Source organism: Bubalus bubalis, chromosome 3 (genome assembly GCF_019923935.1).
Source record: "Bubalus bubalis isolate 160015118507 breed Murrah chromosome 3, NDDB_SH_1, whole genome shotgun sequence".
Lineage (NCBI taxonomy): Eukaryota > Metazoa > Chordata > Mammalia > Artiodactyla > Bovidae > Bubalus > Bubalus bubalis.
The window spans coordinates 42,055,169-42,077,899 of NC_059159.1; the positions used below are offsets into that span (position 1 = coordinate 42,055,169).

Here is a 22,731-nt window from a genome sequence, read left to right on the forward strand (position 1 = left end):
TGGCCCCAGTATCTGGATCTCTGAAATAATCTCGTTTGTGTTACAGAGCTCTCACCTGGAAGACAGTGAATCCGCAGCATTACTTTGCTATGAATGTGAAGACTCAGAAATCTTTAGTGATTCCAATGTACGTAGGTATTTGTCTTTCTACAGCCTTTGGTGATTCAGGTGAAAGTTTTTAGAGTAAATTTGGCTCTTCAGTGCAGCTGAGATAGTGCCAATTATTTTATCTTTATCTGTTTGGCCTAACTCAGCCAAATAGCTTGGGAAGGCAAATAAGTGACTTGGAATGAGCATATGTATAAATAGTCTGGTATATGTGTATGTGTAATAATCTCCCCTCAAAACATATCTATCGAAGTAGATAAATGCTGTACCCTGGAACCTTAAGTAAGTCTTCTTCACTAAGGAATGTGGTTGTTTTTGTGGGTTTTTCACATTTTTTAATGGTCTTTTCCCTGTGACAGCTGGTATTGGTGCTGCCACTGGACCTTTATTCCCCACATACAAAGACCTAACATATCCTGGCTGTTGATAACGTTAAGACAAAGTAGTGTTATAAATCCTAGAGAGTCAGCCAGATCATCTCGAGCTTAGAACTATCTAAGTACATTTCATGAGGTATTGTAAATTGTATTGATCTCATCTGGAGCCTGGCCTGCTACAGTCCATGAGGTCACACAGAGTTGGACGTGACTTAGCCACTGAACAACATCTGATCCCCAGCATAGTTTTCTGATTATTGCAAATTACCTACGGAATCAGGCTGAAGTTAGAGAATGACTTAAATTGACTACATATTGCTTTCAGTAGGATAACTGCCTTTGCAAGCCGTAGTTCAAACTAGGTTTTACAAACCTCGATCATAAAATCTGGATTCTGTCTATTCCAGAATGCTTATTGTGCATAGCAGATATTCTATAAGTATTGTTAAAGTTTCACCAATGGAAACTCTGTCTCGAAGTTGTGCCTATCAAGTATACCAGCATAGTACTGTCTGCTTTAAACTGTCTTTACTTCACCTTCATGGCACAGTGAAGGTGATCATTGGTTTAGGACCTTGTTCAACCATTATGTTGATTCATCTGGTTGCACTTCATTCCGCACTGATGAAGAGTCTGAAATGGCACGAAGTCAGTCACTGTGACTCACTAATAACTCACTTCCCTAGGACTTGAAAACATTAATGAATTCACATGAACACTCATTTATTATCTACACGTAGGAGATGACAGACTGAGGGTGGAAAGGTTATATTCTTTGCCTAGTGTTGTGCGATAAGCGGGAGCAGCACTGACGTCAGACCTTAGCTGGCAGCCGTCAGCGAGCGCGTTGTCGGCAGGCAGCATCATCAGTGATGGAACGTGCACTGGTCTCCTTACACGTAGTATCCTACAAGATTTATTTGGTTCAGTCTGCGGTGGGGTCCTCTGCACTTGGACTGAGGATGTTTTTAATCCTTCTTGTTTTGGCTGATTTTTGTCTTACAGAGATCAGTGCATGGCAGTCCACATAAAGATTTTTATGAAGTTGGACATGTAGGGAAAAGATTCTAGTTTTAATAGTTTTCTCTATTAGGAAAAATTAGATGGATATATATATTTGCAAATTACTCTGGATTGCTTGATTTTTAAAAATATTTATTCATTTATTTATTTTTGGCTGTGCTGGGTCTTCGGTGCTGCAAGCGGGCTTGCTTAGGTTATGGAGGGCGAAGGCTACTCTCTAGCTGTGGTGGGCGGGATGTAGGGCACATGCACTCGGTAGTCACAAGTTCAACGACTCTAGAGCATGCTGACCTCGGTTGTTGTGGCAAATGGGCTTAGTTGCCCCATTGCTTGATTTTATTGCCAGAACTTTCAGTCATTTAAGTCAGGTTTGTTGCCTCTCCAAGAGGCAAAAGTGGTTTCATGTACTTGACTGGCTTCACCTGTGAAGGTACTGGATCCTCCTGTTTTGTTTGTTCAAGGAGTATTTCCCACACTTTTTTTTTTTTCTCACCTTCCCATTCCCACTCTTCACATCAAAGGAGATTGAAAAGGTCCTTCCCAATATGAAGGTTTAAACTCTAAAGCAAAATTATTTGCAGAGCAAACTGACTGAAATCCCCACTTTGGATTTTCTTCAAAGAAAATGGTAGGGATCTTGATAACTATTTGAAATAGAAGTTAACTTGTAATGAAAAGTAGAAGATAAAGAACTTTTTCAGTCAACCTTGGGATAACAGAAATATGAACTTTGGTCAGCTATATTCATTCCTTTACATACGCATGGATTCATTCATTCACCAAGTTTTGATTGATTCTCATGTACAAATTCCCAGTCCCAAGGCTGTGGGAGTTAGGCATAAAATATCAAATCTACCGTAAGAGCAAACATACAGCTACAAGGTAAATAAGGTCTGAGAATCGAATGTAAAACATGGTGACAGTAGTTAACATTGTATTTTATAATTGAAATTGCTAAAACAGCAGAACTTAAAGGTTCTCACTAATGTGTATATATATTATATATATATAACCTGTATATATACATATATATTACTTATGTATACTCACCAATACTAATATATATATATATATATATAAAGTATTAACCAGATGAGGGGAATCGTTTCACAATGTATTCATATATAAGTCACCACAGTGTACACTTTAAATAGCTTACAATTTTATTTGTCAATTATACCCCCAATAAAGTGGAAATTAAAAGAATTTACTCTAGGAGAATGTATAATCTACCCTTCAACAGATTAGTCTCATGGTATTCATGGAAATGCAATACATGGGGAGAAGAGAAGAGATCTGTGGGTGAGTGGAAGGAGATTTGGCTGGAGGCAGAGAAGGGATGAGGGCTTGGAAGAGAGCTGGCTGCCTGACATCGCCTGAGGGTTTCATGAAAGAGAGGAGAGGAATGTAGAGAGACCTCTGCCCCTTCCCTGGCACCACTCAGCCTCTAGGGAACCAGAAACAGGGCAGAAGCAGAAGCAGCTAATTCTCCCTCTGCTATGCACAGGGTCGCTGGAGGCCTCCATAATGGGAAGAGGGACTGCCTGCCCTAGAGCACGGTGAACCTGTGACTGAAAGAGGTCACAAAGGAAGAAGACACCGGCCCAAGCAGCAGGAGTTTCACTTTGGCTCCAGATAAGAAAGAATGTAAACAGGGACTAGAGCAGGTTGGGTACTGGTGGCTGCAGCAGCCCCTGAAGACTCCTGAGGGTTCTCTTCGTTTCCCATCCTCATACCTACTGCTCTCCTGCCTTGAAGGAAAAGAGCTCTGCCTGACCCAGGTTTCCAGTTATGGTGATTGTGGGCTTCAGCTGAAACAACTGGATTCATCCCCATTGTAGGGTTATTTCTTCCCTAGCTTATAGGTCAGGAAAATGCTTGTTGTGTTAGTTTATCTCCTAAGAATACAACTTAATTCTTTCTCTCCTTTCTGTGCTCTTCTGACTCCTCCCCTACCCTACCAGGCTGTAAGAGGGATAGATACTCCTTTGCTTGGATATTATATCCTTGGAGGGAATGCACTTTCCCTGTGTGCAATCAAAACACATTTTGTGTTTGAATAGCCCAGTAAAAGGGAGAGGTGTTAGCTTTTTGTTGTTAAAGAAAGAAAGGGAAAGCTACCCTCTAGAATTGAATGTGGAGAAGGCAGATGAAAAGAAAGAAAAATCTAAAATGTAAAAACTATTTGGTTTAGAATACTTTACTTTTTTTTTTATTTTACAATATTGTGTTGGTTTTGCCATACATCAACATGAATCTACCACGGGTGTACACGTGTTCCCCATCCTGAACCTCCCTCCCACCTCTCTCCCCGTACCATCCCTCTGGGTCATCCCAGTGTACCAGCCCCAAGCATCCTGTATCGTGCATCGAACCTGGACTGGTGATTCGTTTCTTATATGATATTATACATGTTTCAATGCCATTCTCCCAAATCATCCTACTTTTCCCTCTCCCACAGAGTCCAAAAGACTGTTCTATACATCTGTGTCTCTTTTGCTGTCTCGCATACAGGGTTGTCGTTACCATCTTTCTAAATTCCATATATATGTGTTAGTATACTGTATTGGTGTTTTTCTTTCTGGCTTACTTCACTCTGTATAATAGGCTCCAGTTTAATCCACCTCATTAGAACTGATTCAAATGTATTCTTTTTAATGGCTGAGTAATACTCCATTGTGTATATGTACCACAGCTTTCTTATCCATTCATCTGCTGATGGACATCTAGGTTGCTGCCATGTCCTGGCTATTATAAACAGTGTTGTGATGAACATTGGGGTACATGTGTCTCTTTCAATTCTGGTTTCCTTGGTGTGTATGCCCAGCAGTGGGATTGCTGGGTCATAAGGCAGTTCTATTTCCAGTTTTTTAAGGAATCTCTACACTGTTTGCCATAGTGGCTGTACTAGTTTGCATTCCCACCAACAGTGTGAGAGGGTTCCCTTTTCTCCACATCCTCTCCAGCATTTATTGCTTGTAGATTTTTGGATCACAGCCATTCTGACTGGTGTGAAATGGTACCTCATTGTGGTTTTGATTTGCATTTCTCTGATAAGGAGTGATGTTGAGCATCTTTTCATGTGTTTGTTAGCCATCTGTATGTCTTCTTTGGAGAAATGTCTGTTTAGCTCTTTGGCCCATTTTTTGATTGGATCGTTTTTTTTTCTGGAATTGAGCTGCAAGAGCTGCTTGTCTATTGTTGAGATTACTTCTTTGTCAGTTGCTTCATTTGCTATTATTTTCTCCCATTCTGAAGTCTGTCTTTTCACCTTGCTTATAGTTTCCTTTGTTGTGCAGAAGCTTTTAAGGTTAATTAGGTCCCATTTGTTTATTTTTGCTTTTATTTCCAATATTCTGGGAGGTGGGTCATAGAGGATCCTGCTGTGATGTATGTCGGAGAGTGTTTTGCCTATGTTCTCCTCTAGGAGTTTCATAGTTTCTGGTCTTACGTTTCGATCTTTAATCCATTTTGAGTTTATTTTTGTGTATGGTGTTAGAAAGTGTTCTAGTTTCATTCTTCTACAAGTGGTTGACCAGTTTTCCCAGCAACACTTGTTAAAGAGATTGTCTTTTCTCCATTGTATATTCTTGCCTCCTTTGTCAAAGATAAGGTGTCCATAGGTGCGTGGATTTATCTCTGGGCTTTCTATTTTGTTCCATTGATCTATATTTCTGTCTTTGTGCCGGTACCAAACTGTCTTGATGACTGTGGCTTTGTAGTAGAGCCTGAAGTCAGGCAGGTTGATTCCTCCAGTTCCATTCTTCTTTCTCAAGATTGCTTTGGCTATTTGAGGTTTTTTGTATTTCCTTACAAATTGTGAAATTATTTGTTCTAGCTCTGTGAAAAATACCGTTGGTAGCTTGATAGGGATTGCATTGAATCTATAAATTTCTTTGGGTAGTATACTCATTTTCACTATATTGATTCTTCCAATCCATGAACATGGTGTATTTTTCCATCTATTAGTGTCCTCTTTGATTTCTTTCACCAGTGTTTTATAGTTTTCTTTATATAGGTCTTTAGTTTCTTTACGTAGATATATTCCTAAGTATTTTATTCTTTTTGTTGCAATGGTGAATGGAATTGTTTCCTTATTTCTCTTTCTATTTTCTCATTATTAGTGTATAGGAATGCAAGGGATTTCTGTGTGTTGATTTTATATCCTGAAACTTTACTATATTCATTGATTAGCTCCAGTAATTTTCTGGTGGAGTCTTAGGGTTTTCTATGTAGAGGATCATGTCATCTGCAAACAGTGAGTTTTACTTCTTCTTTTCCAATCTGGATTCCTTTTATTTCTTCTTCTGCTCTGATTGCTGTGGCCAAAACTTCCAAAACTATGTTGAATAGTAGTGGTGAAAGTGGGCACCCTTGTCTTGTTCCTGACTTTAGGGGAAATGCTTTCAGTTTTTCACCATTGAGGATAATGTTTGCTGTGGGTTTGTCATATATAGCTTTTATTGTGTTGAGGTATGTTCCTTCTATTCCTGCTTTCTGGAGAGTTTTTATCATAAATGGATGTTGAATTTTGTCAAAGGCTTTCTCTGCATCTATTGAGATAATCATATGGCTTTTATTTTTCAATTTGTTAATGTGGTGTATTACATTGATTGATTTGCGGATATTAAAGAATCCTTGCATCCCTGGGATAAAGCCCACTTGGTCATGGTGTATGATCTTTTTAATGTGTTGTTGGATTCTGACTGCTAGAATTTTGTTAAGGATTTTTGCATCTATGTTCATCAGTGATATTGGCCTGTAGTTTTCTTTTTTTGTGGCATCTTTGTCAGGTTTTGGTATTAGGGTGATGGTGGCCTCACAGAATGAGTTTGGAATTTCCTCTGCAATTTTCTGGAAGAGTTTGAGTAGGATAGGTGTTAGGTCTTCTCTAAATTTTTGGTAGAATTCAGCTGTGAAGCCTTCTGGACCTGGGCTTTTGTTTGCTGGAAGATTTCTGATTACAGTTTCAATTTCTGTGCTTGTGATGGGTCTGTGAAGATTTTCTATTTCTTCCTGGCTCAGTTTTGGAAAGTTGTAGTTTTCTAAGAATTTGTCCATTTCTTCCAAATTGTCCATTTTATTGGCATATAATTGCTGATAGTAGTCTCTTATGATTCTTTGTATTTCTGTGTTGTCTGTTGTGATCTCTCCATTTTCATTTCTAATTTTGTTGATTTGATTTTTCTCCCTTTGTTTAGAATACTTTACATTTTTAAACTTTAGGTTTGCATTCTCTTCTAGGGCAGGGCAGGTGTCTCAGAATATAAGTGGCAACATCTACAGAGGTTTTCACATGCAGTAGGGTAAGAGAATTGCTTTGGGAGAGAGAGAATATTTAACTTGGCTAATATTAAATTCAAGATGAAGGATTATAGAATATTAATAAGTTATTAGCATTAAGATAAACCCTGGTTCAAATAAGTAGCCAGCCTATGGTTTGAAGATAGGAGTCTTAATCTTCAGGTTTCTTTAGAAGCATCCTAGTTTTCATGTACGTTTTAAGTCTTAGAATATGGTGGTGGTGTTGTTTAGTTGCTAAGTCATGTCCAACTCTTTTTGACCCCATGGACTGTGTCCTGCCAGGTTCCTCTGTCCACAGGATTTCCCAGGCAAGAACGCTGGAGTGGGTTGCCATTTCCTTCTCCGGGGCATCTTCCCAACACAGGGATTGAACCTTTGTCTCCTTCATTGCAGGTGGGATTCTTTACTGCTGAGCCACCAGGGAAGCCCAGAGTATGGGCTGGAATATGGTATAGAATGATAAAATTAATGAATGATTTGTTGGCTTAAAAAGTAAAACTACACTTAGGAGGGGAGAACTGGAAATTGCTAAGAAATCTACTTTTCTAAATCTCTAGAAATTGTGAGCACAAACAAGATGTTTGTAGATAAACCTACAGCTACAGTGATAACAAACTGGTTGGATGGAAAGTGATGATGGTATGTGGGCCAGCGAGCATGTGCATCTGGTCATTTCTGATGATTTGTGTTTACCCTCTTCCTTTCAGCTCCCTGTACTGTGTGCGTTTTATTTCTTTTTCAGACTCACTTGCAGAAACACCATTTCACTAGCCAACACACACAAATGTAAAAAGAATTTAAAAAGGGAAATTCATTGCTAAGGCAGTGTGGGTTTTATTACGAGTTTCAAATGGCCAGTTAGCCAACATCGAACAGCTGTCTGACCAGAGTTCAGAATGATTTGAGTTTTTTCTGCCTCACTTCTGCTGCATAGCAAAGAGATTGCTGACTAGAGCACCTGGTCAGAAAACAGGTTAAAAGTGTTGCTAGTGGCAGAAACACCTTCACCATGAACAGTATTCCTATTTTTCTCCCTTGGAGGGACTCTGATCCAAACCATCATGCCAGTAGAAAGCCTATGATAATTTTTGTTGTTGTTGTTCCAGAATAAGTCATATCTCAACTGTTTTTATCCTAGAATAACAAATGAGAACTAATGTTCAGCTTTTCTTTTTTTAAAGTCTTAAGTGATTTGAAGAGAAATGAGTTTTGTAGTAATCTTTGGTAAAAAGGCTACTTTAAAAATTAGCTTTATAGTTTAACTCAGTGGCTCTCATCTTGGCTGCATGTTAGAATCATCTGGTGACCCTTTAAAATAATTTAATAACAGGGTCTTACCTCAGTCCAGTTAAACCAGGATCTCTGAGTGGGACCCAGATATTGGTATTTTTTAAAGGCTTCCAGGATTATTCTAATATGAATCCAGGATTGTGAAAATGAAAATGAAAGTGTTAGTCTCTCAGTCATGTCCGACTCTGCAATCCCATGGACTGTAGGCTGTCAGGCTCCTCTGTCCACAGAATTCTCCAGGCAGGAATACTGGAGTGGGTTGCCATTCCCTTCTCTGGGGGATCTTTTCAACCAGGGATTGAACCCAGGTCTCCTGCATTGCAGGCGGATTCTTTACCAGCTGAGCCACTAGGGAAGGGTTTAGAACTACTGTTTTAACTCTAGCTATGCTATTTTTTTTTACCTCCAGTCAGAGCTCCAATCTATGACATTTGTAACCTCTAAAGAGTGAATAAAATGTAAGATGGAGTGGAATAATAAGAGTTGACTGTATACATTTGCTACCTCAGGTAGAATGCAACTTTTATTCAGTGAAATTCCCTGGCTAGGCTTCTGTTAAAAAGAAAAGCAAGATACTGAAATTGGGTGGGTCAAATCCTCAGTAAACCTGTGTCAATAAGGGGTAAAGTTTTCGACAAGGCTACTAAGACTTACTCTTCTTGAGTCAACAGTCCTAGGATCTGACATAGAAAAGAATCAAAGAGCACTTTTACACTTTGTGAATTATATTTTTATTAAAATAAAATATACATACAGAAAGGTGTACTTTATGTTTATCTTGAATTTTCACAAACTGGAGTTTTTACAAACACACCAAGAAACTGTGTCACCTGAACCTAGATCAAGAGACTGAGTATTACTACACCCCTCCACCAGTTCCCCTTCCTCCATCACCCCCTCCTTGGTTCCTTCCCATCACTACTCACCCTCTGGCCCTCACCCCCTAGAGATAACCACTCTCCTGGCTTCTTGACCATATGATTTTGATGTAGGCATCAGGCTATGCTCTTTAGATGACCTCTCTGAACTCCAGAATCAGGGATAAGCATTGTGTAATCTTTAAAAAAAAATTTAATTGGAGGATAATTGCTTTACAATGTTGTGTTGGTTTCTGCCGTACAACAACATGAATCAGCCAAAAGTATACATATATCCTCTCCATCTTCAGCCTCCCCCCACCCCCTGTCATCCCAGCCCTCTAGGTCATCACGGAGCACTGAGCTGAGCCCCCTTTGCAGCAGCTTCCCACTAGCTGTCTGCTTTACACATGGCAGTGCACATTTGTCAGTGCTACTCTCTCAACTCGTTCCACCCTGTCTTCCCCCCTACTCCATGTCCGCAAGTCCATTTTCTACATTTGCATCTCTATCGCTGCCCTGCAAATTAGGTTCATCAGTACCATTTTTCTAGATTCCATGTATAGCATCATGTAATCTTTAAAGAGTTCAGGCTAAGATTCTAACAGCCTGAGTCAGAGTCCCAGCTCATAGTTAAGTCACTCTTAACTGGCTGTGTGACTCCACTTCACTAAGCCTTACTTCCCCCATCTGTAAAACAGGTATAACAATAGCACCTGTCTCATAGAGTTGTTAGAATTAAATGAGATGGTTTCTGGGTCTGGCACATTATCTTTCCTGAGAGCAGAGGCAGATATAGGATTCCCTGATGTCATCATCTCTTCAGCAGAGTCAGGACAATGCCACTCTTGTCCATGGGCACAATTAAGTTCATAGTCCAGCTCTGGGGGGAAGGAGGAGGGAAAAGTGGGCATCCTGACTGTCTTTGCTTCTCTTCACCATCCTTGGTTTGGCCTGTGGCATGACTAACTTGTGGCGACCTGTAAAATATGTTATTTAAATTCATAAAATGACTACTGAAAGGCCAGAAACTTTTTCTTATTCATCTTAGTATTTGCCATAGCGCCTGTGATTTGCAAGTTGATTTGCAAGTTGCATGTAGTTTTGTGTCTTGGCTAAAGGAATCTGAAAACGATGCTTCCAGCACATCTTGCTTTCCTGTGCTGGATTTATATTGGTCTGGTTTCTGGTCCTTCTTTTGGCCAGAGACATATTTTTGAGACATCTGGCATGAGACTATGCAGAATGTAGCAGTTAAACAACTACAGGCAGAAACCAAGAACTTGGCCTAATTTATAAAATCAACCAAATAAAAGCTCTAGCTGAGTTATCCTGCTTCCATGAACTGGGGCCAAGTCCTGATCAGGTATATTTTCCCTTTGTTTTGGTTTAGGAGAACAAGCAGAGCAGGAGATGGCAGGACTTGTAGGTTTTTCATTAATAAAATTGTACAGACTTTAAAAAATAAATTATAGCTTGTAAATAATCTGCCCTTTGAAAGGTTAGTAAGACAATTTGTTGAGCATTTACTATTTACTGGATGTGCTAAGTGATTTTCTTATTACATAGTCTAAAATCCAGGTCTCTGAGCATAAGTACTTTCAGTATTTCCCATTTAAAGTTGAGAAGACATAAACTTGCCTAAGATATGTGACCATGCTGATATTGGGACCCAAGTCTGCCTGACACTCCCTGCTTGAGCTCTTAACCTTGTGCTGGATTGCCTTTACCCTTGAATAGAATGTTCTCCTGCTAGGAAGTCAAGAGCAAATGGAGTAGTAGGTCTTAACTCTGGCTTTGCAGCAGAATAATCTTGAAACTTTGCAGAAATATAGACAAACAAATCTCACTTTAGGAAGTTCCTAGTTCAGTGAATCTTAGATAAGCTCAACATTTTTATTATTTATAAAGATCCATAGGTGGTTCTTTGTGCAGCCAGAGTTAAGAATAGTGATTCATAGAGATTTCCTCAGTTAAGACTCTGAGCTCTCAGGTTTGATCCTTGGTTAGGGAACTGGATCCTGCATGCTGCAACTAAAGGTCCCCGTGTGCAGCCAAATAAGTAAATAAAAATTTATGAATATTTTTTTAAAAACTTCAGTACTTTGGACTTCCCTGTTGGTCCAGTGGTTAAGGATTGCCTACAAATACAGAGGACATGGGTTTGAACCCTAATACAGAAGATTCCACATGCTACAGGGAAACTAAGCCAGCCACAGCTACTGATCCCACTCTTTAGAGCCCATACACCGCAACAAGAGAAACCACCACAATGAGAAGCCCGCACCCTGCAACTAGAAAGTAACCCCTATTTGCTGCAACTAGAGAAAGCCTGGAAGCAGCAACCAAGACCTAGCGCAGCCAAAAAAAAAAAATTAAAAATAAAGATGTCTTTAAAGAAAAAGAATAGTGGTCCATAGAAGTTCCCTAGGGAGAAATTATAATATTACAGATTTGGGGGCATTTGAAGACTGAATTTGTAATATTATAAAGACATATTGTTGTTAGAAATGTAGAGGAGGAGGTAGCTTAATAACAATCAAGTTTTGTGTTTTAGGAAGTAAGATAGTATTTATCACCAGAAATTGGATACATCACCAGGCTATTTTCTAACCAGACTGATTTTCCATTCTTTCTATGAATTTCTAGAGTACTGCCACTGTTACGCTCAAGCAGTCCTCCTCAGCTTAGTTTGCTCTCCCAGTCTGTTTTCTTTGTGCTGGGAGTGAAATCCTGATTTCAGAGCTATTAGGCAGGAACTATTAACCTTGGAGAGAGCAGTAATGGCTCTGATTAAGATGTCATGGGAGAGTTGTAAACTTAACAAATTCTTAACCTCAGTGGATCTTGTCTTGTGAGTTCCTCGTAATGTCTTTGTTTATGTCTTTGTAATCTCACAGTGTGCTTTGGCGGTAGGGGAAGTCTAGTCATTCTTTCTTCCGCTTTACAATTAAGAAAGTTAAGTTACAAAGGCCATGACTTCTGAGAACTGTAACTGAAATAGTGGCTTAACATTTGTTGAGCAGGAACCATGTGCCTCACTCTGTCCTAAATGTTTTTACGTGTATTCTCTCATACTACATCTCTGATATGGGTAGTTATTTATTCCTGTTTTCAAATAAGAAAACTGAGCTCATTTATTCTACTCTTACTTGAGTGTACTCTGTGGCAGTCACCATGCTGAGAAATGAGTATCCAGTGATGAAAAAGTCAGACCCTACACTTATGGAACTTACAGTCCATTGGGGAAGACACATAATAAAAATCAAATAAGAATTCAGTTTCAACATGTGATTGTGCCATGAAGAATACAAATGGGGAAATAGTAATAAAGAATAACGAGGCAGAATTGCGATTTAGATAATCAAGAAGGGCCTAACATGGTGATATTTTAGTTCAAAATAGTTATGACGTTTACTTAGTGTCACATCTAGTAAGTAGTAAATTTCAAGTCTGATTCTGAAAGCAGCTACTCACCATGCCTGCTGCCTGTCAGACTTGTACTTGAAACCTACCCCAGGTTTGTGACTCTCTTCTCTGGTCTGAGCAGCATTCATACCATGACACTGTACCAAGTTTCCAGAAGGGGCATCCTAAAGGAAGAAATTACAACAGTAAGATAATTTTTTCAGAAGTTTGCCTCCTAAAATGCTTCTTTAAAAAGAGCCCTGCTGCTGCTAAGTCGCTTCAGTCATGTCCTACTCTGTGCGACCCCATAGACGGCAGCCCACTAGGCTCCTCCGTCCATGGGATTCTCCAGGCAAGAACACTGGAGTGGGTTGCCATTTCCTTCTCCAATGCGTGAAAGTGAAGTCGCTCAGTTGTGTCCGACTCTTAGCGACCCCATGGACTGCAGCCTACCAGGCTCCTCCGTCCATGGGATTTTCCAGGCAAGAGTACTGGAGTGGGGTGCCATTGCCTTCTCTGAAAAAAAGAGCCCTAGGATGCAGCATAGAGAAGGGGGAGCAACAAAGGTGGCGAGTAGTATGTGAATTTCAGCAAATGATAGAGAGATGCAAAGAAGCTGAGCATCTCTGCTGTAAATACACTAGATATATTTGCACGAGGAAGTGCCCTCTTTGCATGCATGGGCTGGGGTGGATGTTCCACTTGGAATCAACATCGTATTTCCTGGCCTTGCTGCTGCTGCTGCTGCTAAGTTGCTTCAGTCGTGTCTGACTCTGTGTGACCCCATAGACGGCAGCCCACCAGGCTCCCCCGTCCCTGGGATTATCCAGGCAAGAATACTGGAGTGGGTTGAAAAGTGAAAGTGAAGTCGCTCAGTCGTGTCTGACTTCTAGTGACCCCATGGACTGCAGCCTAACAGGCTCCTCCGTCCATGGGATTTACCAGGCAAGAGTACTGGAGTGGGTTGTTCCTGGCCTTGAACTTAATTTGAAGGCCCTGATATAGGGAACCAAGCAGAAGACTGCTCATGGAAGATGCTAAGAAGTGTTAGATGGTGCCTAGAACCTCAAGGTGCTTGGAAAGAATGTAGGAGGAAGGGAAACCATTCCTGGGGAGGGAAAGGATGGAGGGAAACAGTCTTGAAATATGGTCTTGAATTTAAATGCTGCAGTCTTCTTATCACTCTGTTGTAATGCTTGATTTGCCAAGTTATTGTCTTAGAATTTTCCAGCAGAGGCCTCTGCATTGCCCTTTGCTCCAAAAGAATTTGTTCACTTACTCTTTTTTTCCTCCCAGGAAATAACAGTTCCTGTAGAAGTGTGCTGCAAGTTTTTAGATTCTGGATTATGAGCTATTTAGATGTAAATAGTGCCTAGGGTAATTTCTGTTTGGAAAAGATTTGTGCTTGATATTCATGTATACATCTTACTTGATTGTGTTGGTAAAGGTTATAAATTGATTAGATCCTGGCAGTCTGACAGTTTAGTTATAATAATGCTTAAACTCTTTGACCCAGAAATCTAATTCTTAAAAATTTTCTCTGAAGAGATTATTTAAAATGAAAAGTATATGTACTAACATAGTAATGAATATGTTTAGTAGTAGGAGAGAGGGGATGGTTAAGTAAACTATGGTAATATTAATTCAATGGATCCATTACAATGAAAAACATGAAAACTAATTCTGTGAGAAATTATATTTGAAATGTTAAGTGAAAAAGTAAATAAATGGAAAAATTAAGTTGCAGCTCTACCTCACTCTTATGACAAAATAAATTATAGCCAAATCAGAAAATTAAAGGGCTCAGATGGTAAAGAATCTGCCTGCAATGTGGGAAACCTGGGTTCGATCCCTGGGTTGGGAAGATCTCCTGGAGGAGGGCATGGCAACCCCCTTCAGTATTCTTGCCTGAAGAATCCTCATGGACCAGAGGAGCCATGATTGAGTGACTAAGCACAGCACAGCACAACAAAGAATTAAATGTAAAAAAAAAATTGATATTACAAGTTAGAACATACAGGAGAAACTTTTTTCGTGATCTTGGAGCAGGACAGACTTTAGAAACTATGACACAAAACTCAGAAACTGTAAAAGAAACATTGATAAATTCAAATATAAGAAGTCAAAACTTCTACATTAAAGGATCCTATAAACAAACAACACATTGGGAGAAAGATTTTCAACACATGACAAAGATCTAATTTCTATAATACATAATGTGTTCTATAATTTTTTAAAAGACCACAAAGAAAACAATGTGCAAAAGTAATTAACAGACTTTCACAAAAAAGGATATACCAATGGCTCTTCAACATATGTAAAGATATTCAATAGTCTTCATAACCAGTTCCATTTTTTACCTCTCAGATTGGCAAAGGTCAAAAAATTTTGATAATTGCATTGTGTTGGCAGAATCACAGGGGAAGCAGCATTGCTATTTATTGTTGATGGGGTGTAAATTAAAATTGCTGCCATTAAGGACAATTTAGAAATTATCTATCAAAATTCTGAATGCCCCTAGCATTTGCTCCAGAAATTTCAATAGGAGAAATTTATCCTCCAGAAATATTCCTATATGTATAAAAATTGATATTCAAAGCTATTCATTGCAACATCATTTATAATAGCAAAAATTAGAAATATCCTAAATGTCCATCATGGAGTTTCCATGTGAACCAATGTGAAGTTATCTCCTATTGTGAAATGATACCACCAAGACAACAACACCAGGACACAGAGCAGTATGTGTATCATTTGTGTAAAACAAACAAAAAACCCAAAACCAAAACAGGTGAAAAAAGAATATATTTAGATTCTTAAATATGCTTAGATTGTATATGGTAATATACAAAAAATGGAAAACAGCAATTGCTTTTAGGGAGAAAAACTTGGCTGGGAAGCAGATATAAGGTAGATATTTATTACTCTATCATATTGTCCTTTTTTAAATTAAGAAATTTATTGAAGTATAGTTGACTTTGAATATTAATTTCAGATGTATAACATAGTGATTCAGTATTTTTATACATTCTGCACTATACAAAGTTATTATAACAAGGACTATTCCCTGTGCTATATATTATATCCCCATGACTTACTTATTTTATAACTGGTGGTTTGTACCTTTTAATCCTCTTCACCTGTTTCATCCGTCACCCGATTCTTGCTTTCCACTGATCTGGTACTGAGCGTCTATCCTGAACTATCTGCACTATTTAAACCACCAAAAGCAATGCAGAACTTGCCTTGGTATTTCCTTCGCTGGCTGTAGTGACACTGCCCTGAGTGGTCCCTGTGCCTTAAGGGCATGACCTGAGTTTCCATGTTTTGTGTATATGGTTTAGTTCAGTTCAGTTGCTTAGTTGTGTCAGATTCTTTGTGACCCCATGGGCTGCAGCATGCCAGGCTTCCCTGTCCATCACCAACTCCCAGAGCTTGCTCAAACTCATATCCATTGAGTTGGTGATGCCATCAACCATCTCATCTTCTGTTGTACCCTTCTCTTCCTGCCCTCAATCTTTCCCAGCATCAGGTCTTTTCCAAGGAGTCAGTTCTTCACATCAGGTGGCCACAGTATTGAAGCTTCAGAATCAGTCCTTCCAATGAATATTCAGGACTGATTTCCTTTAGGATTGACTGCCTTGATCTCCTTGCAGTCCAAGGGACTCTCAAGAGTCTTCTCCAACATCACAGTTCAGAAGCATCAATTCTTTGGCACTCAGCTTTCTTATGGTCCAACTCTCACATTCATACATGACTATTGGAAAAACCATAGCTTTGACTAGATGGACTTTTGTTAGCAATGTAATGTCTCTGCTTTTTAATATGCTGTCTAGGTTGGTCATAGCTTTTCTTCCAAGGAGCAAGTGTCTTTTAATTTCATGGCTGCAGTCATCATCTGCAGTTGCCCATGGAATTCTCCAGGCAAAAATACTAGAGTGGGTAGCCATTCCCTTCTCCAGGGCATCTTCCCAACCCAAGGACCGAACCCAGGTCTCCTGCATTGCAGGTGGATTCTTTACCAACTTAGCCATCAGGGAAGCTTGTGTGTGTGGTTACCTTTCACTTATTCTTTCAACAGATACGTACAGAGTACATCTGATGTGCTAAGACACTGTGCTGGTTGCTGGGGATAGTGTACTTATGACAAACATGGTTCCTCCCTTGGAAATTTACATTCTCCTAGAGAAAGTTGATTAAACAGCTAATTATTCAGTGACTTTATAAATTTTGATTGTGATAGATTCTGAAAAGAGGAAAGCATACCATCCTGTGAGAATATGGCCAGATAAAACTGACCTGCTTAAGGTTAGTGGTCAAGGGAGGGCTTCCTTGGAGAACTGGTATTTTGAATTGTGCTCTGAAGGATGAGTCAGAGTCAACCAGAGAAATGTTGGGTGGAGAGAGTGGGGAAGAAAATACTTAGAGGTCAGGAAACTTATTTAAGAAATCAAAAAAAGGTCAGTGAGGTTGGAACATAGAAAATAGGGAGGAAATAATACAAAATGATGCTGGCGAGGTCAGTACACGCTAGATGATGCAGAGCCTTGTAAACTAAATTAAGGATCTTAGTCTTTATTAGGAGAAGGCAATGGCACCCCACTCCAGTACTCTTGCCTGGAGAATCCCATGGACAGAAGAGCCTGGTGGGCTGCAGTCCATGGGGTCGCTAAGAGTCAGACACGAGTGAGTGACTTCATTTTCACTTTTCACTTTCATGCATTGGAGAAGGAAATGGCAACCCACTCCAGTGTTCTTGCCTGGAGAATTCCAGGGATGGGGGAGCCTGGTGGGCTGCCATCTATGGGGTCGCACAGAGTTGGACATGACTGAAGCGACTTAGTAGCAGGAGCAGTCTTTATTAATCGGACAGGAAAAAACCATTGAAGAGTTTTCAGCTGGGGGCATGAATAGGGTACCATTAGATCTACCTGGCTTTACTATGAAGAATGGACTTCCAATTGATTGACTGATTGATTGATTTTAACCATAGACAGTTGGTGCATTGTTTTGTTTTGTTTTTTTGTGATTTGATTTGGTTAACTCATTTGTTGGGCAACAGTGCTCTTAATAAGAAGGCTTCCCAGATGACACAGTGGTAAAGAATCTCCTGCTAATGCAGGAGATGCAGGAAATGTGGGTTTGATCCCTGGATTGGGAAGACCCTCCTGGAGGAGGAAATGGCAACCCACTCCAGTATTCTTGCTTGGAGAATCCCATGGACAGGGGAGCCTGGCGGGCTGCAGTTCATGGGGTTTCAAAGAGTTGGACCAAAGACTGAACAGGCACGCACACTCTTAAGAAGAGGGAAGTTGACAGAAAGGCAGTATGGTGTGGTGGTGAAGAGTGTGTGACCCTGGGTCTCTTTGCTTCTCTAAGTCTCAATTTCTTCGTCCAGAGAATGGAGATAATAAATAGTATTTCTGCCTCCTGGGGTAATTTTGAAGACTGAATGAGATAATGTCTGTGAAACACTTAGATTAAGGTTGGGAACACTGTAAACCTCTATTAAATGTTAGCCATTGTTGCAGTCTAATAATCTCATGAAGGATTTAACTGCTGCTCTGAGAACCATTGGTGGTCCATGGAGTAGCTTTCCATCCAACAGTCACAAGTGGTCTTTTCTAGCTATCACTGCTGAGCTGTAGTCGTCTAGTGTCGTCAACTGGTAGAGAAGCATCACGCCTAACGTTTAATTTCACAAATGTCGCTTGGAGATAGAAATGAAAGCTGAGGACTGGTAGCTTGCTTTAACCCTAGCTATGGTTTTGCTTTAAACCAAACCCTAGTATGGTTTTTGAAAGATTTCTAACAGTTGCAGGAAATCAATAGAACGTAGTTGTTGCTTGGAAACGCCTGTTATCTCTTTGTTTCCCACAATACTAGGTAACTAATGTGTGTAATTATACAGCTGAGCAAGGCTTCAGGTTGATCAAGGTTAATTGTTGACAGTATTTGAAATGTTAATAATGTCTCCTCTAAAACTGCTTTTCCAAAATAGATTGCTCCAGCTTCACAAAAGGTTTAAATGCCACTGATTTCTTCATTCAGTGAGATATAATTCTAGGCCTGGAAACTGGGAGTTTCCAATTTAATGTTTTCTAAGAAATCAGTGCCCAGAAAATGTGTTTTCTCTTCTGCTTTAAAGTTTGCCATATCATGTGATTATAGAAATTCTCATTGCCTGACTTTTGTTATCATTGCCTGTTCTCTAAAATTATACATTTCTGCCTTTGATTTATTTTATGGAACTAGATAGAAAGGCTAAAGCATGCCATTTTTTAAGAGCCCTGGGAAGTTTGGGTAGGTGGGAATCTATTCTGGAAGTTTGCAGTGGATTCTGAGTCTGCCTAAAAAGTCTTTTTGTGTTTAAATTCGTCTTCTATCTTGAGAACATAGGAAAGCAGAGTTTTAAAGGGAGTTTTGCTGCCAAATGCTACAGAGGGAAAAATTAAAAGTTTCTTATGTAGTCAATGAGATTTCCCTATAATCAAGTTTACTTACTGAATTTGTCAGAGACTTCCTGTGGTGAGATGGTTCACAGATGGTGGATAATTCATTTTAAAAATAAAAGTGTGCTTTGTGTCTTGTTCTTTCTCTTGTCTAACATGATGTCTCCCCCTGCATAGCTGCCTTTTCTCTCTGTGCTCTAAGGGAAGACCCAAAAGTATTAGCTAAATTGTTCTGGCAGCAGAGAAAGTACTGGGTGAGGAAGGAGTTGACCAAAAATAGGGCTTTCCCTAGCTGTTGCAGGAAGATAAACAGAGGTTCTACCATATGTAACTACCTTCTTTAAAATGATTAACTAATGTGTTATGTAGCGTTACTATTAAAACCTAACGTGGTGTGGTGATCTAAAAAATGTTCGCTTATAGTTCTATAGCTGTTGGTTTTTTAATGTACTCATTAATTATGTTTTTGTTTTTCTTTCATTGTTTTGTGTTTTCCTATCCAGCTTTAAAAAGCTATATTGAGGAAAGTAGCACATCACAGTGTGTGTTACCTGGAACTTCTGGGGACTGAACGTTTATTTCCTGTATAAATTTGTTTACCAAAATTTTAGAAGAATGACTCTGTGGGAAAGTAAAGTTTATTTTATGTATTGACTGTTACTTAAAATAGGAAAAGGAACTTAATCCTTGCTCCTCTTCATCAACCACTTAGTATGTATCATATACTACTCCAGCTGCTTAAGGTACATCTGTAAACAAACTCAGAAAGCACTGCTCTGTAAAGCTTGTAGTTTTATGCCTGTTACCATTTCACCTTCTGCTTCTGCCAAGGGCAGAGCTGGGTTCAAACCTAATGTGACGGCGTGTTGTCTCTGACCTTGCGACATTACTCTTTTAAGCATAGTTATCAAGTTGTCCTGTTGTCATTCATTTGGAAAATGAATGATTCTTAGAAATCATCCCTTGCTTTGGTTCTGTAAGATGAAATTTTCTTGTTAACTACTTAGATTTGTACTCAGAAGAGCTTTATGCAAAATAAAGAAGTTTTGTCCCAGGATTTTCCTATATATGTTCCCTAGTGTGTTCTTACAGCTGACCTGGCTTAACATCAGCAACAATTTGTAGTAAGTAAGCCAAGACCACATGAGTTTATGTTTATAGAATTTAATCTCACACATCATCAGAGTTGAGGGGAATGATGGAGGAAATGAAATAACAGAATCCTCTAGGTATATAGCTGCTACATTTTTGGTATGGTCTGCTTTCCTTCTGGGAGCTTATTTGCTCCCAGAAGTATCATGTGATTCTAGGGGGGCTGACTATCACTTGGTCCTGCTTTTCTACCACTGGGATGGTCATATGCCCAGACACCCATGTCAGACAGGTCAAAGTACCCCTTTTCCCTGGATACCATGATTGGTCCACACAGGGTCAGTTAGAGTCCTGTTGAGAGAGAGATGGATGCTGGGGGTAAAAAGTTTAAGTTCTGTTTTCTGGACTCTCTGCTTATGTGAATGATATATGCTTGATGTGGTTGGTGGTCATCTTACTGCCACATAGAGATAGTCAGCCTAAGAAGAGGAAGCAGGCAGAGCCCAAGGAGAGAGGGAGAGTAGAGACCTAATAACATTGTTGCATTTTTTAATTCCTCTTGAATTTACCAGTTACATGAACCACTAGCTTTTTTGCTTCCCTTAACTCACATTGCTTCTTGTATAATAAGGTATCCTTATGTATTATTGTGGTAATCATTTGTGTTTGCCTATATTTCTGGGTCTCCTTACTCTGGATAATGGTAGAATTAAACTTCCTTGAAAGTTGGTCATGGTCATATGACTGCTTTGGCAAATGAAATATGTGACTCTAGTCTCTTCTAGATGGAAGCCTTTAAGAGCTGATGCATAACTCATTATATTCAGTTCTCCTTGCCATAATGACTAGTCATGTCCCAGATAAGAGAGGGTAACATGGAGCAAAATCTCCACCAACCTAAGATGGACATGTAGCACAAATGAGAAACTTACCGTTTTAAGTCACTGAGATTTTGATGCTGTATATTATTGTAGCCCGTCTAACTTGATACTTGTTTGGAATATATTTTTCTATATTAAAGTTTTCTGGGACTTCCCTGGTGGTCCAGTGGCTAAGACTCTGCATTCCTAATGCAGGGGGCCAGAGTTTGGTCCCTGGTCGGGGAACTAGATCCCATGTGCTGCAACAAAGACCTGGCACAGCCAAATAAGTAAATATTTTTTTTTAAAAACAATTCAGGTGAAAAGATCTTTTAGTATGCCATCTAAAAACACTAATGTCCACAGAATGAGATTATTCAACTATTTAGTATACATAGTTACTGTTAGTTAAACATTAAGCTACAAGGCTAAAAGTAAACAGCAGTATTTCTTGGTTTTGTTGTTGTTGTTTAGTCACTAAGTCTTATCTGACTTTGTGACCTGTAGCCTTCCAGGCTTTTCTGTCCATGGGATTTTCCAGGCATGAATACTGGAGTGGGTTGTGATTTGCTTCTCCAGGGGATCTTCCCAGGGATCGAACGTGCATCTTCTGCATTGGCAGGCAAATTCTTTACCACCTAGCCACCAGCGAAGCCATTTCCTGGTTTACCCTACAGAAATGAAATCTGCTTTGAGGGATATGACCTCTGACCAAATTATAGTTGCCTTGTTTCATATTATGTGGCAGGACAAAGTCTATAATGATAGGTATTTAAAACTCAGACACTATGTAAACACTCTAGCTTTACCCATGACAATTTCTCTTCTGTGGCCAGGACAAGGATGGAATCTCTGTAACCAGGCCTTGCTATCTGAAAACAGAGAAACCAGACAGGCAGGAATAAATGGTTTAAGGACAGATCGAACAGTCTGATTTGCAGCTGCGTGTGTGTGTAAATTAGTACAGTCTTCAATATCTGTGCTGGACTCCCCAGCTTATGTGAGGGACAACATATTCTCTTGCGCAAAGCACAGTAGTGATCTATCATTTTCACCTGTTGATGCTTTAATTTTTCTACCTTTAAAATGGAAATAAAAGATTTTTCCTTCTCTTACCTCTCCTTGATGGTCCACATGGGAAAATGGTTCATAATATATTTGTCAGGAATCTTGGTTGAGAACAACAGAAACTGGCTTAAATAGAAAAATAAAGGTCATTTGTTGTTGAAAATAAAGGTTTGTTTGTTGTTTCATGTAGCAGCCAATCAGAGGGTACCATCCTTGCCCAGCCAGAGGTTGGCTTAAGAGTGAGCGTGTGTAAAGTTCAGATGAGAAGACAGGGTGCAGGGTCTCGTTTGGAGAGGAGACCACGGGGACAGTTTTCCACATACATACGAGACACAGAGGAAGAGCTGTTTTCTTCAGCTGACTGTTGTTGATAAACTCTACTGTGATTTTGCAATCGTGTGTTCAAAATGCAAAGTGTAGCATTCCTAATGTCCCTTTTAAAAATTTAAACTATTATTTATTTTAATATATCACATGAAATGTCTTGAAGCCATGTCTGTTTGATTAAAGTAACTTCACCTCTCCACCAAGTCAGTTTATTTTTGTATAATGCATAGATTTTATTATTTATAATCTGTGTTTCATCTGTCTATAAAACATTTTTTGTTTTAGTTTTCAGTGGAGTAGAACTAAAGTATTTAATTTTTTCACGATGATACCATGGCACTTTTTAAGAGTTTCCGAGGAAACCTGATAGAAATTGCCCTTTAGGGGAAAGAGAATGGGTTCACTGATGTCCCAAACTGTTTGCTTTCATAAACAGAAATTTCAGCTCACCATTAGTACCAATACAACAGCATGATATGGTTGCAGTCATTTTGCAGATGTGATTAGGTAGTCAAGATTAGCCCATTTTATTGGTATGGTAAGTATGGCCAATCTAGATCCCACT

At 39.4% G+C, this 22,731-nt stretch overlaps 1 protein-coding gene across 4 annotated transcripts in view; it reads left to right on the top strand.

The window, feature by feature from the left end:
* The window catches only part of SSH2 (slingshot protein phosphatase 2), a 246,847-nt gene that overhangs the window by 66,868 nt on the left and 157,248 nt on the right, over window positions 1–22,731 (top strand). For 3 of the 4 annotated variants that reach the window (XM_025280957.3, XM_025280956.3, XM_025280960.3), the window contains exon 2: window positions 47–127. The exons of the other annotated variant lie outside the window; for it this stretch is intronic. In XM_025280957.3, the coding sequence (XP_025136742.3) occupies window positions 47–127 (81 nt within the window). The remainder of the gene's footprint in view (window positions 1–46; window positions 128–22,731) is intronic. 4 annotated transcript variants of the gene reach the window in all.